Source organism: Oncorhynchus keta, chromosome 28 (assembly GCF_023373465.1).
Source record: "Oncorhynchus keta strain PuntledgeMale-10-30-2019 chromosome 28, Oket_V2, whole genome shotgun sequence".
NCBI classification, from domain to species: Eukaryota; Metazoa; Chordata; class Actinopteri; order Salmoniformes; family Salmonidae; genus Oncorhynchus; species Oncorhynchus keta.
Genome location: NC_068448.1, coordinates 38076688 through 38096854, shown reverse-complemented (window position 1 = coordinate 38096854; position 20167 = coordinate 38076688). Strand labels below are relative to the sequence as shown.

The 20167-nt window shown below is 44.2% G+C and overlaps 1 protein-coding gene across 2 annotated transcripts in view; it reads left to right on the top strand.

Moving 5' to 3' along the window:
* Positions 1-2596: 2596 nt before the first annotated feature.
* The window catches only part of LOC118361263 (semaphorin-3F-like), a 114298-nt gene continuing 96727 nt past the window's right edge, over positions 2597-20167 (top strand). Inside the window, exon 1 of one of the 2 annotated variants that reach the window (XM_035741056.2) lies at positions 2597-2728. In XM_035741056.2, coding sequence (XP_035596949.1) covers positions 2721-2728 — 8 coding nt within the window. In that variant the 5' untranslated portion in view covers positions 2597-2720. Of the gene's footprint in view, positions 2958-20167 lie in introns of both variants that reach the window. The other variant, XM_035741057.2, reaches the window with a different exon arrangement.

Here is a 20167-nt window from a genome sequence, read left to right as displayed (position 1 = left end):
GATGATATCTATGAGGGTGCCCGTGTTTAAGGCTTTGGGGAGGTACCTCATTGATAATTTGTGTGAGATTGAGGGCATCAAGTTTAGATTGTAGGATGGCTGGGGTGTTATGCATGTTCCAGTTTAGGTCGCCTAGCAGCACGATCTCTGCAATCCGTTCACATATGGTGTCCAGAGCACAGCTGGGGGCAGAGGGTGGTCTATAGCAGGCGGCAACGGTGAGAGACTTGTTTTTAGTAGAAGTTCAAATTGTTTGGGTACAGACCTGGATAGTAGGACAGAACTCTGCAGGCTATATTTGCAGTAGATTGCAACACCGCCCCCTTTGGCAGTTCTATCTATCTGAAAATGTTGTAGTTTGGAATTAAAATTTCTGAATTTTTGGTCTTCCTAAGCCAGGATTCAGACACAGCTAGAACATCCGGGTTGGCAGAGTGTGCTAAAGCAGTGAATAGAACAAATTTAGGGAGGAGGCTTCTAATGTTAACATGCATGAAACCAAGGCTATTACGGTTACAGAAGTCGTCAAAAGAGAGCGCCTGGGGAATAGGAGTGGAGCTATGCACTGCAGGGCCTGGATTCACCTCTACATCGCCAGAGGAACATAGGAGGAGTAGAATAAGGGTGCGGCTGAAAGCAATAAGAATTGGTCGTCTAGAACGTCTGGAACAGAGAGTAAAAGGAGGTTTCTGGGGGCGATAAAATAGCATCAAGGTATAATGTACAGACAAAGGTATGGTAGGATGTGAATACAGTGGAGGTAAACCTAGGTATTGAGTGATGAAGAGAGAGATAGTGTCTCTAGAAACATCATTGAAACGAGGAGATGTCATTGCAAGTGTGGGTGGTGGAACTTATAGGTTGGATAAGGTATAGTGAGCAGGACTAGAGGCTCTACAGTGAAATAAGCCAATAAACACTAACCAGAACAGCAATGGACAAGACATATTGACATTAAGGAGAGGCATGCTTAGTCGAGTGATCAAAAGGGTCCAGTGAGTGGAGAGGTTGGTTGGGGGTCACAGCGATTTAGACAGCTAGCCAGGCCATCGGTAGCAAGCTAGCAGAGGATGGAGGTCTGTTGTTAGCCACCTCTTGCGTTCCGTCAGTAGATTAGTGGGGTTCCGTGTGGTAGAGGGGATTAATCCAAATCACACAACAACAACAAAAATAAAAACAATAGATATAGTTATAGAGGCCCAATAAGAAAACATAATAATAATAAAAAATAAATAAAATGTCCGATTGTCCATTCAGATAGCAGCTGGTAAGACAGCTAACGGTTAGCAGGCCGCAGATGGGCGTTCAGGTAACGTCGCGGCGGAGGAGCCAGCCGGATCTCCTTCGGGTAGATAACGTCGGCAGTCCCGTTGTGAAGGCCCGGTGGGGCTCCGCGTAGGCAGTAAAACGGGTCCGGATAGGTGACAGCAGCACAGGAGTGATTGATGGAACTCAGGAGTGATTGACAGAGCTGGCTAGCTCCGGAATAATTGATGTTTGCTCCGGAATCGACGAAAGCCGATAGTCACGCGGATAGCAGCTAGCTAGCTGTGAGATCCGGGTATGAATGTCCAGAGAGCAGTTGAAATCCAGGGACATGGAGAGAAAAATTGGTCCGGTATGTTCCGTTCCAAGCCGTGCTGCACAAAACTGGCGATAGATTTTCGAGCTAAAGGATAGCTGATGACCACAAACCGAGGTTAGCTGAATACTGACGATTTGCCAGTAAAGAAGCTAACTAGCTTCTGAACTAGCTTCTGAACTAGCTTCTGATTAGCTTCTGGATTAGCTTCTGGGCTAGCTTCTGGGCTAGCTCCTGGCTAGCTTCTGGCTAGTTTCTGACTGGCTTCTTGGAGCTTCTTGGAGTTTCTGGCTTGTTTCTGGCTAGCTTCTTGGAGGATTACAGATTTGAGGTAAATAATACTTTTTTATAAATATAAATTGGTGAGGTGGGTTGCAGGAGAGTGTTTTGAAGATGAGTTGATGGAAAATAAAAATAAAATGTATGTGAAAAAGGACACGACAAGACGAGGACAAAAGATGTCTGAACTGCTATGCCATCTTGGTATGTATTTTTGAAGAAGTGACTTATCCATTACAGGATTCAGTTCCAAATCGGTAGTGAACACCACATAGTATAGTACTGGCTCAACTATTTACACTTGTTTTAAAGTTTTCCAGAAAACACTCACCTAACAAAATCTTAAGCAGGGACAACAGAGCGATGTCTTACTTAAACAGGAGGCTACCATAGGGATCTAGGCTACCTATTTAAATTGTTTGCTAGACCAATTAACATTGCAATTGTAATTGTCAATTTGGTCAATAAAAAAGTATTTCACATTTAAAAATGAAACTGGATTAAGTTTTCATTTCTGATTCTTACTCATATTTTATTTAAATATCATTCAATAATAGTTCAGTTCTGAAATGCAAATAAAAACAGGACAGAAAGAAGATCTCACATTGGTCTTGCTAGAGGAAAAAAAGTGGCAGTACCTATTCACTCTGCTCTGGCTGGCATTGAGGTAGTTAACTGTGACATGGTTGGCTTGGTCAGAGGTAGCAAGAATGGGACACGCGCCTTCAACAGTAGAGCTCAGAGGGCGTTGGAGGAAGAAGAACAAGCTCATAACACCTGCCAGCACTAATTTAATGAAACATTGTAATATTGCCCGGATTTGTCATTCCGGAGTTTTCAGAGGAGGATTTACTGGTAAATGGAAACGTAAGAGATTTCTAAAGCATCACGTAATTCCTATTGACTATAATTAGAGGAAAAACTTTTTTGACAACTTGCGAAACCTGAACAAAGCAGCGAAGCCGAATTATAAATTGCCTACAGAGATACACATTTCTACTTTTAGTTTGGAAGTCTAACGTTACTCAACGCCACGGAATGTGAAATCTAGTCTACTGTCCATCGACATCGCCAGCAGAGCCAACCTGCATTTCAAGTGAGTTTAATACTCATTTATGTTTAGAGCACGTTTGTATCACAGAGAAAGGCCAATCGTTGTCTTGAAAACTAGTCTACTTTTCTTTCAATGCCATTGTGTAGTGCTTATTGGCCTGTGGCATCTTCAGTCGCAGTTAGAGCGCGCTAGGCTTACGCTATAGGCTACAAGGAGTCCAACCATTTCTAGAGCTTTATAGATAACGTTATAACTCATAACATCCGCAGGATTCAGAAATAATGTCTTAGTCAAGTCATACTACAGAAGCTGCGTTATAAAAAAAAGGTGTAGGATACGTGTACTGCCTTGCCAAATGTTCCAAAACTCTTACCATCCTAGCATGCGTTTGCTTATGAATTATTTATTTTTTAAATCGCTATAATGACATTAGCACTAACGACGTTATAAAGGCTTTATTAAAAACGTGGTTCGACGTTATAGTTGCCTCCCTCAAAATGATACAATTATGGCAAATGATTCCACATGCTCTGATGGGCATACTTTACTGATGGGGCTTTTATTAGGCTATCTATCATCTCATTTTAGGTTTACTGATCTGATTGATAATGTTGGTATGAAATCACGCCCCGCATGGAGTTGATTATTTCTTATTTACAAACTCCCGAGCCAACTTTTTGAGGACCAGAGATGAGGTTTCAAAATGCAAATTATATGTTTCCCGCTTAGTGGGCCTATGTATAATTCATACTCTGCTTTCCTGGCTGAAGAGCTTATGCATAATGTATTTTAAGTTAAAAGCACAACACTTTTTATGACCTTGGGGTAAATCCATTTGAATTACATTTGACAGCATCCCTTTTAATTTAAAAATTTGCTCATGGAAGAAGTAGTCAAAATGTGACTTTTTGGTAGAGCCCCACCGATGAGGGATTTTTGGATCCGATACCAATTTTAGAGTGGAAATATTAACGATAACTGATATATTTGCCAATATATTTAGGAGCACCAGAATGACACATTTTTAAATGGAAGAAAAGTGTGTTACTCTAGTGAAAGGAGAATAACCTGTAGATTCCAGACAATAATGTGCCTCTGAAGCCTGAACTGCCTCATGCTAGCCAGCTGGAAAACAACGACATGGGACACCTTTTCAATATATTGATATTTAGGTATGTTTTCATCGATTGTAAGGCTGTAGCCACTGAATTCTGGTAGTTGTCACTTGAAAGGAAAAACAGCAATCACTAAATGTATAGCTGGCACAGTGATGCCTCTTGCCCCAAGCATTGCCTAAGTGAATGGTCTTTGCTCCCCCCTGGATCCTTGATATGTCCATTTCCCATTTGAACTTGACATTTAAAAATGTTTACGGTAAATGCTCAGACACACCAGTAGGATTGTCAAACGTTTGTCGGCTGTCAATCTCTTTTGTGTTCACACAGCAAAGACCTTGGAAGTCGTCAGCCACTCAGCCTTGTTAGAATACTCCAAACCAGAAGGTGGCAGTAGCGTTGTTTGGCAATGCATATCCGTGCATATTGCTTATGGTCTAGATTCTAAGCTTTCTGTGCTAAGGCTGCTATTTTGTAGAAATACCTTTTTGATACTAGCCAGATGGCCACAGCTAGATAATTACCTTGCGAGATGATGAAGAAACAATTTAATTCACTCTCCATAATCCCATAATGCCATAGCCAAATGTTTAGCTCGCTAGCTAACGCTAGCATTTTCCCTAGCTAGCACAACATAGCTAGCTAGCTAGCTAAGGACACTGCACTAACTTGGCAGCTAACACAGGCAGCTGTTTCATGGAAACTAGCTAAATGTAATCCATTGTGATTTAATTATGTCAATACTACAGTACCTACAGTGGTTAGCTAGCTTGGAGGAAGTATTTAATGTTGTGTGCATTGCATCTTTGCACTTAGGCAGCTGCCTACCCATAGCCTACATTGCATATGAAGTGTGACTGGCTCATCCATGGACGTAACATACGGAGAAAATGCCCTCTTTTTTTCCCAGGTGGTGGTTTGTGCTCTCTGAAATGTCTAAGTCAAGTTGTTGGCCACTGACAAGCATTGCAATTCTACAAGTAGAATCGGTAGGTTCGTCTGTACCGGTTCGGCATGCAGCAGGTACCGCTTTTGTTCTAGTGAGAGAAGGAATGGCCTCCCTCAGTGAATGGCATCAAATACTCTCACACAGCTGTTTAGCTGGGTAGATGGGGGTGGCAAAACTTACATTTGGAGCAGTCCCTAACAAGTAAAAACAAATAAATCAAAACAAAGCTATGAAGCGCTACTTTGTAACCTTCTATGTTTTTTAAGTGTCTCTGGAAACGTTTGAAGGACAAAGCTTGAGCAATACCCTTCTCAAAGACCATATACAGTGAGGGAAAAAAGTATTTGATCCCCTGCTGATTTTGTACGTTTTCCCACTGACAAAGAAATTATCAGTCTAAAATTTTAATGGTAGGTTTATTTGAACAGTGAGATACAGAATAACAACAACAAAATCCAGAAAAATGCATGTCAAAAATGTTATAAATTGATTTTAATTTTAATGAGGGAAATAAGTATTTGACCCCCTCTCAATCAGAAAGATTTCTGGCTCCCAGGTGTCTTTTATACAGATAACGAGCTGAGATTAGGAGCACACTCTTAAAGGGAGTGCTCCTAATCTCAGTTTGTTACCTGTATAAAAGACACCTGTCCACAGAATCAATCAATCAACCAGATTCCAAACTCTCAACCATGGCCAAGACCAAAAAGCTCTCCAAGGATGTCAGGGACAAGATTGTAGACCTACACAAGGCTGGAATGGGCTACAAGACCATCGCCAAACAGCTTGGTGAGAAGGTGACAACAGTTGGTGTGATTATTCGCAAATGGAAGAAACACAAAAGAACTGTCAATCTCCCTCGGCCTGGGGCTCCATGCAAGATCTCACCTCATGGAGTTGCAATGATCATGAGAACGGTGAGGAATCAGCCCATAACTACACGGGAGGATCTTGTCAATGATCTCAAGGCAGCTGGGACCATAGTCACCAAGAAAACAATTGGTAATACACTACGCCGTGAAGGACTGAAATCCTGCAGCGCCCGCAAGGTCCCCCTGCTCAAGAAAACGCATATATACGTGCCCGTCTGAAGTTTGCCAATGAACATCTGAATGATGCAGAGGACAACTGGGTGAAAGGGTTGTGGTCAGATGAGACCAAAATGGAGCTCTTTGGGATCAACTCAACTCGCCATGTTTGGAGGAGGAGGAATGCTGCCTATGACCCCAAGAACACCATCCCCACCGTCAAACATGGAGGTGGAAACATTATGCTTTGGGGGTGTTTTTCTGCTAAGGGGACAGGAGAACTTCACCGCATCAAAGGGACAATGGATGGGGCCATGTACTGTCAAATCTTGGGTGAGAACCTCCTTCCCTCAGCCAGGGCATTGAAAATGGGTCGTGGATGGGTATTCCAGCATGTCAATGACCCAAAACACACGGCCAAGGCAACAAAGGAATGACTCAAGAAGAAGCACATTAAGGTCCTGGAGTGGCCTAGCCATTCTCCAGACCTTAATCCCATAGAAAATCCCTGGAGAGAGCTGAAGGTTCGAGTTGCCAAACGTCAGCCTCGAAACCTTAATGACTCGGAGAAGATCTGCAAAGAGGAGTGGGACAAAATCCCTTCTGAGATGTGTGCAAACCTAGTGGCCAACTACAAGAAACGTCTGACCTCTGTGATTGCCAACAAGGGTTTTGCCACCAAGTATTAAGTCATGTTTTGCAGAGGGGTCAAATAGTTATTTCCCTCATTATCCTGTTGTGACTAGGGGGCAGTATTTTCATTTTTTGAAAAATAACGTACCCAAAGTAAACGGGATCTTTTGTTAGGACAACATGCTAGAATATGCATATAATTGACAGCATAGGATAGAAAACACTCTAAAGTTTCCAAAACTGTAAAAATATTGTCTGTGAGTATAACAGAACTGATATTGCAGGCGAAAGCCTGAGAAAAATCCAATCCGGAAGTGCCTCGTGTTTTGAAAGCTCTGCATTCCAATGCGTCCCTAGTGAGCAGTGAATGGGCTATCAACCAGATTACTTTTTCAACTTATTCCCCAAGGTGTCTAAAGCATTGTGACGTAATTTTACGCATTTATGTTGAAGAATACCCGAAAGCGGCTACATTGTGTAAGTGGTTACTTGATGGCTCTCAGAGTGATTCTCGCGTAAAATACAGAGGTAGCCATTTTTCCAATCGGTCCTACTGAAAAAACAATTGTCCCGATGGATATATTATCGAATAAATATTTGAAAAACACCTTGAGGATTGATTATAAACAACGTTTGCCATGTTTCTGTCGATATTATGGAGCTAATTTTGAATATTTTTCGGTGTTTTCGTGACCGTAATTTCCGGTCGATTTCTCAGCCAAACATGAAGAACAAACGGAGCTATTTCGCCTACAAAAATAATATTTTTGGAAAAAAGAACATTGGCTATCTAACTGGGAGTCTCGTGAGTGAAAACATCTGAAGCTCATCAAAGGTAAATTATTTAATTTGATTGCTTTTCTGATTTTCGTGACCAAGTTGCCTACTGCTAGCTGGACATAATGCTATGCTAGGCTATCGATAAACTTACACAAATGCTTGTCTTGCTTTGGCTGTAAAGCATATTTTGAAAATCTGATATGACAGGGTGATTAACAAAAGGCTAAGCTGTGTCTCAGTATATTTCACTTGTGATTTTCTTGAATAGGAATATTTTCTAGTAATATTTATGTCCGTTGCGTTATGCTAATTAGTGTCAGTCGATGTATACGCTCCCGGATCCGGGATGGGGAGTATCAAGATTAAAATGCAAATCAATTTATAACATCTTTGACATGTGTTTTTATGGATTTTTTGTTGTTATTCTGTCTCTCACTGTTCAAATAAACCTACCATTACAATTATAGACTGATAATTTCTTTGTCAGTGGGAAAACGTACAAAATCAGCAGGGGATCAAATACTTTTTTCCCTCACTGTATATTACAACATTGAGAGTTGAACGTTCTTAGTGCGACACTTGCTTAACATTTGGGTTTAGCATCCATACCATGACACTTCACGTAACAGTATTTGGCCAGTGCACATTTTTTTTAACTTTATTGAGCTGGCAAGCTTCTCTCTACTCAGCACTCACTGTAGAAGCAGTAGCAGATAGTTCACAGTAGTTCATTCTCCTCTCCGACTGGTGTAGTTGTGTTGGGTGATAGTGTCTTATCTTGCTGTAGGCAAGATAGGTTTATAGCCACGTAAAGAACGCCCTCTACAGGACAAATAATGAAATGCAAAAAAAAGTATAATCCTATGAACAGCTTTTTTCCCGAGCATTTTCTCTGCATCTTATATCGGTCATTTTTTGAGGATTAAACAAAGATACAAATACATATATAAAAGTATAATATTGATTAATCGGTCGGGCTCTACTTTTTGGACCTAAATGCCAAAACATTCAGCTGATAAAGGTGCTCATAGTTGGCCCAACTTTGAGCACCTTTATCTCTTTAACGTTTTGGCATTCAGGTCCAAAAAGTAACTTTCTGAGCATAATGTACAAATATGTTTGGAAGGTTTCATTCAAATCAAAAGGGGTGCTATCAAAAAGTGATTGAATTCAAATGGATTCACCCCTATGCTATCTGATTCACCCCTATACTATCTGATTTACCTCTATGCCATCTGCCCATGCTCAGATAATGTCAGAACATATTATTATCCTCTTAGCTAGACTATTATTAGAATAGGGCCCACTCTCATAGTGTTGTTTGTGTAGTGTTTAATCTAAGAGATAAATGCAGGATGTGTTCAGTGTAGGCCTACTAGTTGTTCACAAGTTTTGTGGTCATGTCCCTGCTGCAAGGGTTTCCCCTACCTGCACACTATCCCACATGACACTGGTAAGTCTACACTAAGACTTTATGAACAAATGACATGAAGCTGAAAAAACACAAGCGTGGACACACTGTCATTTCTGACATGGAAATATACAATGCTTTGCGAAAGTATTCGGCCCCCTTGAACTTTGCGACCTTTTGCCACATTTCAGGCTTCAAACATAAAGATATAAAACTGTATTTTTTTGTGAAGAATCAACAACAAGTGGGACACAATCATGAAGTGGAACGACATTTATTGGATATTTCAAACTTTTTTAACAAATCAAAAACTGAAAAATTGGGCGTGCAAAATTATTCAGCCCCTTTACTTTCAGTGCAGCAAACTCTCTCCAGAAGTTCAGTGAGGATCTCTGAATGATCCAATGTTGACCTAAATGACTAATGATGATAAATACAATCCACCTGTGTGTAATCAAGTCTCCGTATAAATGCACCTGCACTGTGATAGTCTCAGAGGTCCGTTAAAAGCGCAGAGAGCATCATGAAGAACAAGGAACACACCAGGCAGGTCCGAGATACTGTTGTGAAGAAGTTTAAAGCCGGATTTGGATACAAAAAGATTTCCCAAGCTTTAAACATCCCAAGGAGCACTGTGCGAGCGATAATATTGAAATGGAAGGAGTATCAGACCACTGCAAATCTACCAAGAGGGACGACCTGGCCGTCCCTCTAAACTTTCAGCTCATACAAGGAGCAGACTGATCAGAGATGCAGCCAAGAGGCCCATGATCACTCTGGATGAACTGCAGAGTTCTACAGCTGAGGTGGGAGACTCTGTCCATAGGACAACAATCAGTCGTATATTGCACAAATCTGGCCTTTATGGAAGAGTGGCAAGAAGAAAGCCATTTCTTAAAGATATCCATAAAAAGTGTTGTTTAAAGTTTGCCACAAACCACCTGGGAGACACACCAAACATGTGGAAGAAGGTGCTCTGGTCAGATGAAACCAAAATTGAACTTTTTGGCAACAATGCAAAACGTTATGTTTGGCGTAAAAGCAACACAGCTCATCACCCTGAACACACCATCCCCACTGTCAAACATGGTGGTGGCAGCATCATGGTTTGGGCCTGCTTTTCATCAGCAGGGACAGGGAAAATGGTTAAAATTGATGGGAAGATGGATGGAGCCAAATACAGGACCATTCTGGAAGAAAACCTGATGGAGTCTGCAAAATACCTGAGACTGGGACGGAGATTTGTCTTCCAACAAGACAATGATCCAAAACATAAAGCAAAATCTACAATGGAATGGTTCAAAAATAAACATATCCAGGTGTTAAAATGGCCAAGTCAAAGTCCAAACCTGAATCCAATCGAGAATCTGTGAAAAGAACTGAAAACTGCTGTTCACAAATGCTCTCCATCCAAAATCACTTGAGCTCGAGCTGTTTTGCAAGGAGGAATGGGAAACAATTTCAGTCTCTCGATGTGCAAAACTGATAGAGACATACCCCAAGCGACTTACAGCTGTAATCCCCGCAAAAGGTGGCGCTACAAAGTATTAACTTAAGGGGGCTGAATAATTTTGCACGCCCAATTTTTCAGTTTTTGATTTGTTAAAAAAGTTTGAAATATCCAATAAATGTCGTTCCACTTCATGATTGTGTCCCACTTGTTGTTGATTCTTCACAAAAAATACAGTTTTATATCTTTATGTTTGGAGCCTGAAATGTGGCAAAAGGTCGCAAAGTTCAAGGGGGCCGAATACTTTCGCAAGGCACTGTATATTCTACACTTACTGCTCCTCCTTTTTTTATTGCGTCAAACAGTGGTCTAGCGTTGTGGTTTGAGCGAGGGCCTCGACAAATACATGAGGGAAAAACATGGAAAAGCTCTCAGTGGTTTTCGCCCTTTACAGCCATGGTTGAAATATTAAAGGATTAGACACAAGGACATCTCTTTAGTGAAATCATGGAATGGTTTTGTATTTTAAGTGTATGGATGAAAATGGGGGAAAAGAAAGTTATGGTAGATTTGTGTGGTGAAAAAGGCAGATTATGGTCCTTAAATGGATGTTTACCAACATTTACGGTGTAGTCACCACTACAAACATACAGTACCATTAACTGCACAGTAACCATATAAACTCTGTTAATTGAGTGTATTTTTACAATAGTAAAATGGCTAATTAAATCTATTCACGTGGGAAGAAATACTGAAAACCATGCACTTTCAAACTGCCATGGTTGCTTCCCAAATGATTTATTCCTCTCATATTCAACATCTGACAATGCACCAAGCTGGTTACAGTTACATTATTCCCAAATGTTAATGTCTCGGTTGAGTAGTCAGAGATTAGCATCAAATGCTTTGCACTGTAATGTAGCAGACAGCTCCTATAGGATTCTGCATGCCTATCACACATGCACATATCATGAAGCTGGCAGTTGTTTGTTTTTGCTCCTACTTGTGGAATTAACTTTAAGTTTTGATCACATTATTCCAAGTTGAATAATTGTGTAAATTGATTATTGTGATTATTTCATTATTTTTCTCAACATCCCTTGTTGGATTCGGCATCATTCTATAATTTTCTTTGCCTTTAGAAATATGTCAATATGGTAAGGTTGTCACGACTTCCACCAAAGTCGGTTCCTCTCCTTGTTCGGGCGGTGTTCAGCGGTCGGCGTCACCGGTCTTCTAGCCATCGTCGAGCCACTTTTCATTTTCCGTTTGTTTTCCTAAAGAACTTGGTTTTCATTTCCCTCATTAATTGTTGTGTATTTAACCCTCTGTTCCCCCCCATGTTTTTGTGTGGGATTGTTTATTGTAAGTGCTTGTGCACATGTTGACTGGTGCGCAACGGGTTTTGTACCCATGTTTTGTTATTCTTTATGCCGTTGGTTTTGTAATTAAACTGCTCCGGCTATTACCTAGTTCTGCTCTCCTGCGTCTGACTTCCCTGCCACCGGTTACGCACCCCTTACAGAATCCTACGCCGCTAATATGGAGTCATCTGGAGCAGGTGGCCCTGGTATAGGGGTCGAGGAGCGCGTCCAGGAGCACGTGGCGATGATCCACCATCTCGGCGCCACCATGGACCGCGTCGTCCAAACCATGGACCGCTGGGAAAGATAGGGAATACCTCCAGCGCCTCCACCAGCACAACCAGGGCCTCCACTACTCGCCTTCCCTTTACCCGGTCCTAGTGGGATTCATCTCGCCCTTCCCCGGGAGTACGACGGGACGGCTGCACGCTGCCATGGTTTCCTATTGCAGCTAGATCTCTACTTGGCAACCGTCCACCCAGCTCCTTCGGGCTGTGAGAGGGTGTCCTCCCTCGTCTTGTGCCTCTCAGGGAAAGCCCTGGAGTGGGCCAACGCCGTGTGGGAAGAAGGAGATGCGGAACTGGACCATTTCGAGGATTTCACCCGCCGTTTCCGGGCAGTCTTCGAACGTCTCTACCATCTGAGGCAGGGTACGAGGAGCGCCCAGGAGTTCGCCATGGTCTTTCAGACCCTGGTTGCCAGCACGGGATGGAAAGGCAGGGCCCTGATCGACCACTATCGCTGCAGTTTGCACGAGGACGTCGTCGGGAGTTGGCCTGCAAGGACACTACCCTCACCTTCAACCAGCTGGTGGACCTGTCCATTCGGTTGGATAACCTGGTGGCTACCCGCGGACATCCAGAGCGGGGTCTGTCGGTTTCATCCCCCAACACCACCGCTCCGATGCCCATGGAGCTGGGAGGTGCTGTGCGCAGGGGGACCGGAGGAGGTTCCGTCTCATGCACCATCTGTGGCCACAGAGGTCACACTGCAGGTCGGTGTCGGGTTGGTTCCTCTGGGGATCGAGGGAGCAGGCAGGGCACTCTGGTGGCTGGGAATTTTATAGACAGATCGTTCACCCATAGTTTAGGGATCCTTATTGTTCCCGTGGCTGTGCCCTTCCCCGTTCACACTTTAGACCATTACCACTTGCTTGACTCATTTCTGTTGACCGCCATTCTGTTTCCTAAAACTTTATCTCCCCTTCTCTTTGAAATAGAAACAGGCTATGTAGGCTCTCATACTCCAGTGTAGATTAATTTCATTTTGCAACACCACCTATCCAACTGTGACTCATCCCTGAGTCCTGGCACAGTCACCTGGCAAAGGTTGGTTGAGCGACAGTTTTCATTGATACTATGTATAATTGGACAGCTCCTAAGTCCTGTTTGTTCGACTCTTAAGGATGTGCATAATAGCTCTATTTTTATTTGAGATTTACCTTTGACTTTTATGTTAGTGTTTATCTTAGCTCTTAAAACGAGATTGCCATAACATCTCCAAGAATCCCTGTGAATTAGATAGACAGGTGAGAATGTAAGAAGAAGGGGAGAGAAGAGAAATCTGTCTGACATCTTGCAGTAAATGGTCAAAATATATTTTGAGTGGTGTAATTTAGTGGCACATGATAATGATGGTATTATGCTTTTAAATGTAATTTTCAGTTCAGGGGGAATCTCTGTGTTTACAAGCTTTATTGATGGAAATATATGCGTTATTGCAGGGAGTGAATATTCGTAGGTTCACTGAGAAATATGAATCCCTACTCTGAAACCCTAGTAATAACTATGTTTAATATGTCTCAGTTGTCTATTGTCCTTGTTTTTGTAAATCACTTTGCATTGCATGTTTGAAGGTGATCTACTAATGACGTTGTTATTGTGGTAAGTAAAACTTTACATAAAGCAGAGTGGTATAGTATAATACTGCATTACTTGTTATAACCACATATGAGCCTTTATGATGTATTTTAATAAGGCTTATAATATATTATGTATCTTTAAGTAGCAGATTTGCAACTAAGCATGTTCATGAATTGTTCCGTCTTGACATTTGATGTAGGAGAACAACTGGAGTGGAATTTCAGTGCATCAGAAGCCCACCACAAAGCTGGTGTCATGTAGATATATGTTCAGAGGGACCTGGCTATTGTTCGTCATCACTTTCTCTGACACTCTCCGTTCCTTAAATTTGGCATCAAGGATTTGGTGCATTCAAGCAGTTGTCAGGCTCCAACTCACCACAAATACAACTGGCCTCTTGAGACAGTTGTCATGACATCCTCAGTGAGTTTTGCTGGGGTAATATGAGGGCCAGCATGGGCCCTAGAGGTCAAGAGGAGGGGGAAGTGGGGAAGAGAGTGATAATTGGTGATATCAGTGAGTGTGGCAGACTTAAAATACATAGGCCCACTACTGTTGGTGCCATTATGAGTCTATTATTTTTATGAGCAGTGCCATCGGTAAATAATTTCTGAAACGTGTTTCTTGGTTTTATGCCTTATTTTTTTCTTATTAAAAACACTTTCAATTATTACATTTTTTTTGACAAATCTTTAAGAACACAAGACCTAAGATATACTAGGCTGTATGACGCCGATTTTGGAATTAAATGTTTTTTTCATTACTCCAGACATTGTGCCAGCTCTGGTCTCTTGGCCCTCCCAGCCCTGTGGGAGGGCAGCTCCCCCTCAGCCCTATCCAAGCTCTTCTCTGTCCTTGCACCCTAATGATGGAACCAGCTCCCCCTCTGAAGCTACGACAGCAGAGTCCCTTACCCTCTTCTGAAACCCTACCTCTTCAAAGAGTATCTTAAATAATCCCATAGCTAAATAACACTCACACTTGACTTTTTATGTACTTTATTGAAGAAAAATGTACTTACTATGATTGTGATATGTGGTTGTCCCACCTAGCTATCTTAAGATGAATGCACTAACTGTAAGTCTCTCTGGATATGAGCATCTGCTAAATGACTAAAATGTAAAAGTACTATTTTTGTACCCACAAATTTGACCTCACCACATCAAAGACATTGGGTGTTTCTCAAAATGCATACTACCGTGCTCCGAGCATGCAAATTAGTGCCACGCCCTGGTCGAAGTATATTGTGTTTGTCTTTATTTGGTCAGGCCGGGGTGTGACATGGGTTTATTGTGGTGTGTTTTGTCTTGGGGTTTTGTTAGGTATTGGGTGTGTGGCTTAGTGGGGGTATCTAGCAAAGTCTATGGCTGTCTGGAGTGGTTCTCAATCAGAGGCAGGTGTTTATCGTTGTCTCTGATTGGGAACCATATTTAGGCAGCCATATTCTTTGAGTGTTTTGTGGGTGATTGTTCCTGTCTTTGTGTTTGCACCAGATAGGGCTGTTTCGGTTTTCACATTTCATTATTTTGTAGTTTCTTCATGTATAATTGTTTCCTTCATTAAAATATCATGAATCATCATCACGCTGCATTTTGGTCCGACTCTCCTTCTCCACAAGAAAGCCGTTACAGAATCACCCACCACAACAGGACCAAGCTCCGTGGTAACAGGCAGGAGCAACAAAGAGAGGAATGGACATGGGAGGACGAATTGTTCGGATCAGCCTGGAGAATATCGCCGCCCCAAAGAAGAACTGGAGGCGGCGAGAGCTGAGAGGCGCTGGTATGAGGAGAAGTAACAGCGGCAACAGGAGCAACAATATCTGGACTACACAACTTGGGAGGAGATAGACAGGTGGGCGGTCGACCCAGGGAGAGTGCCGGAGCCCGCCCGGGATTCGATGGAGCAGTGTGCAGAAGGTTATGAGAGAATGAGGTTGGCGAAGCAAGCACGGCGGCGCGGAAGGAAGCCCGAGAGTCAGCCCCAAAAATGTATTGGGGGCTCAGGGAGAGTGTGGCAGAGTCAGGAGTCAGACCTGAGCCAACTCTCCCTGTTTATCGTGGGAACCAAGGAGGAGACCAGAACCAGGGCCGGTATTGGAGGTGAGCGAAGCAGAGACTGTGAAGGAGTTAATGGGGAAATTGGAGGAGAGAGTAATGAGGGAGTTGCTGTGTTGGTGTTTTAAACATGGAATTCGCCCGAGGGAGTGTGTCGGGGATTTGATGGCACCTGGGTCAGCGCTCCATACTCGTCCTGAGGTGCGTGTTAGTCGGCTGGTGAAGTTGGTGCCAGCCTCACGCACCAGGCCTCCTGTGCACATCCCTAGCCTTGCACGTCCTGTGCCAGCACTGCTCTCAAGATCTCCAGTACGCCTTCACGGTCTAGCCCATCCTATGCCACCTCCACACACCAGCCCTCCGGTGGCAGCTCCCCGCACCAGGCTTCCTGTGCGTGTCGTCGGCCCAGTACCACCACTGCCAGCACCACGCATCAGGTCTACAGTGCGCCCCGCCTGTTCAGCGCTGCCCGAGCCTTCCTCTTATCCTGCGCTGCCGGAGCCTCCCGCCTGTTCAGCGCTGCCGGAGCCTTTCTCCTCTCCTGCGCTGCCGGAGTCTCCCGCCTGTTCAGCGCTGCCGGAGCCTTTCTCCTTTCCTGCACTGCCGGAGTCTCCCGCCTGTTCAGCGCTGCCGGAGCCTTTCTCCTCTCCTGCGCTGCCGGAGTCTCCCGCCTGTTCAGCGCTGCCGGAGCCTTTCTCCTTTCCTGCACTGCCGGAGTCTCCCGCCTGTTCAGCGCAGCCAGAGCCTTTCTCCTCTACAGCGCTGCTGGAGTCTCCCGCCTGTTCAGCGCAGCCAGAGCCTTCCTCTTCTCCTGCGCTGCCGGAGCCTCCCGCCTGTTCAGCGCTGCCGGAGCCTTTCTCCTCTCCTGCACTGCCGGAGTCTCCCGCCTGTTCAGCGCAGCCAGAGCCTTCCTCTACAGCGCTGCTGGAGTCTCCCGCCTGTTCACCGCTGCCAGAGCCTTCCTCCTCTACAGCGCTGCTGGAGTCTCCTGCCTGTTCAGCGCAGCCAGAGCTGCCAGCCTGCATGGAGCAGCCAGAGCTGCCAGTCTGCATGGAGCAGCCAGAGCTGCCAGTCTGCATGAAGCAGCCAGAGCTGCCAGTCTGCATGGAGCAGCCAGAGCTGTCAGTCTGCAAGGAGCTGCCAGTCTGCAAGGAGCTGCCAGTCTGCAAGGAGCTGCCAGTCTGCATGGAGCTGCCAGTCTGCATGGAGCCGCCAGAGCTGCCAGTCTGTAAGAAGCCGCCAGAGCTGTCAGCCTACATGGAGCAGCCAGAGCCACCAGTCAGCGTGGAGCAGCCAGATCCGTCAGTCTGCCAGTATCCGTCAGTCAGCCAGACTCTTCCAGATCTGCCAGTCAGCCAGACTCTTCCAGATCCGCCAGTCAGCCAGACTCTTCCAGATCCGCCAGTCAGCCAGACTCTTCCAGATCCGCCAGTCAGCCAGACTCTTCCAGATCCGCCAGTCAGCCAGACTCTTCCAGATCCGCCAGTCAGCCAGACTCTTCCAGATCTGCCAGTCAGCCAGACTCTTTCAGATCTGCCAGTCAGCCAGACTCTTCCAGATCCGCCAGTTAGCCAGGATCTGCCAGAACCGCCAGCCAGCCAGGATCTGCAGATCCAACTACCTGCCTGAGCTTCCTCTCAGTGCTGAGCTTCCCCTCAGTCCCGAGCTTCCCCTCAGTCCCGAGCTTCCCCTCAGTGCCGAGCTTCCCCTCAGTCCCGAGCTGCTTCAGTCCCGAGCTGCCCCTCAGTCCCGAGCTGCCCCTCAGTCCAGTGGGGTTCTGGGTGAGGACTACTAGGCCATGGTCGGCGGTGAGGGTGGACTATCCTAGGACGCGAGGAGGAGGGACTAAGACATTGATTGAGTGAAGTCCACGTCCCGCGCCGGAGCCGCCACCATGGACAGACGCCCACCCGGACCCTCCCTATTGTTTTGATGTGCGTCCGGGAGTCCGCACCTTAGGGGAGGGGGGTTCTGTCACGCCCTGGTCGAAGTATATTGTGTTTGTCTTTATTTGGTCAGGCCGGGGTGTGACATGGGTTTATTGTGGTGTGTTTTGTCTTGGGGTTTTGTTAGGCATTGGGTGTGTGGCTTAGTGGGGGTATCTAGCAAAGTCTATGGCTGTCTGGAGTGGTTCTCAATCAGAGGCAGGTGTTTATCGTTGTCTCTGATTGGGAACCATATTTAGGCAGCCATATTCTTTGAGTGTTTTGTGGGTGATTGTTCCTGTCTTTGTGTTTGCACCAGATAGGGCTGTTTCGGTTTTCACATTTCATTATTTTGTAGTTTCTTCATGTATAATTGTTTCCTTCATTAAAATATCATGAATCATCATCACGCTGCATTTTGGTCCGACTCTCCTTCTCCACAAGAAAGCCGTTACAATTAGAGTACGGGAGGGTCAGAGTATGAGTCCAAATCAAAGTATGCTCAACGGAGTACGGAGGGCACTTCTCGAATGCGTACTCCGTTTGTACATTTTTGAAGCATGCATCAATGCAAGTGTCAATGGAAAGTTTTCAAAGAAATATTACACAATCACGTAAACATTTTGCACATTTTCTTGAAATTAATGGCGGCCATTATTTGTGCTGAAGCGAGAGAAAATACACTCCCGATTTAGGAATTAAATTTAGCCTATTCACATCTCATATGTTGCTTGACTACAATATTTTATCTTAATATGTTAATAGTACATGCTGTGTTATTTGTGGCATGGTTACCTGCCTACAATACGCACTATAGTGTGCTTAGGTCGTAATCCCATACTAAGTCAATAGAGCTAACTGGCTAGCTACTACTGTTAGCTATCCAGATAGCCACAAATAATTGTTAGCTAGCAACACAGGAATAATTGACATCTACCTTTGATAAAATTGGTTTTGGGTCATTTTTGTCTGTTTTCAGCTAGCTGATAGTTATACACAAAGCAAACATTTTACTTCATATCTTGTTTCGTCTCTATTGCCATTGTCCTGGCTAGAAGAAGGAAGGTTCAGTGAATGGGGAGATGCAGCATGAGTTAATACAGTAGGGGGAGTGCGAGTGCTTCTCAAATTAAATGTTTTATGCGTTCTCCACACTCTCGTCCTCACAAGAACGTACTCAAGAGAACATCCTCGGAGAATGCACTTGGAGCATGAGAGTGTGGAGCACGGCAGTATGCATATTGAGAAACACCCAATGTGGCACTCCATGAAAAAGACAAGTAGCTCTCTGGGGAGGAAGGGCAGAGTTCTCTTTTATTATCAGTGTACGCCCACTGACAGTGAGAGATAGTATCAGAGTGATTATATACTATTAATAGCATAGAAATACTATATACTGCCAGCACAAAGCACTTGTGTATGTCACCAAGACATCAAAAGCAGAAGCACCTGACTGTTAAACCCCCTCCCTCTCCTCTCCTTTACCCTCCTTCCTAAATCTGGTGCCGCTTTTACAGGGAATGGCACAATACAGGGGCGTCATTGACAGCGGGCAAGGGGAGCTAATCCATGCAGCTGTCAACCCGCGGGGTATTAAGCCTTCATTCTGATGATTATTGGCACCCTGCCAGAAATAGAGCCAGTCTTTTTCAGACAAGCATGAAGTAGCGGCATGGAGGGCCTGGTGCTATGCTTACTATACCCCACTGTACTTTGACTGAAGTGAATTTTGGGAACCCAATGCACCATTCATAAATCTTTTTACAGAGTGAAGATGTAGCCAGCGATAGTAAGACTCTAGAGAGGCATTTATCATGACTGGTGTCTCTGTGTCACACTTTGATTTACTGACTTGTTAACTGGTCTCTTGGCCCGGAGACTGAAGTGCTTGTTGTCTTGGATTCTTCTACTTCTACTTTAGAGTTCAGTGTTGCATTTTCTAAGTTCTGATTCTGATAAAGCATGTTCTACTGAACATAGAATTCTGGATGTGCAGTGCAGACTGTATTGGTCTGTAATGTGTGTGAAATCTATATCTAATAATGGCAACATTACTGAAGGTCTGTTAAGCCAGGATTTTGGTCTGGCAAAAACAAACATGCATGTAAAAAATAAAACAAATAAATAATGTTCTTTCATAAGCCAATCCAATGCTGGAAAACAGCTGTTGGGTATACATAGTAGGGCAAGAGATAGTGGTAATTACAAAAGAATCCAGTGTTTATTGTTTAAATCAAAAGAGCAAGCCCATTTGAAACAGGTGTTGGAATGTGATGGGAGGGTGTCCATCGATCGCCCTTTCTTTTTTCCTTTCTGCAAAATAGCTCTCTAATGCTGCCTCGCTCATGTTGTACCATTACAACACACAGGACCTCCGCTTCAAGTGATTGAGACCTGGGGGGCTGGATTACCAACAGAGACAGGCGGGGGAGGGTCGATGGCCTGCATAAATGTGGGGTGACGCAAAAGCTATACATTTGTTCTATCGCATAAGGGGGAGAGTAGGGGGCATCCCTGTCTCTCCCTGTCCATCTAGATTCAGGGAAACATCTTGAGTTTGTTTTCTAACAGTTTTTGAGACTATCTTTGGAGCTCTTTTGATGTTTAGGTGACCCAAAGACAAGCAGATGCTAATTTATCTTCTGAATATGTTTTTTGTTGTTGCTGCCAGTAGTTTT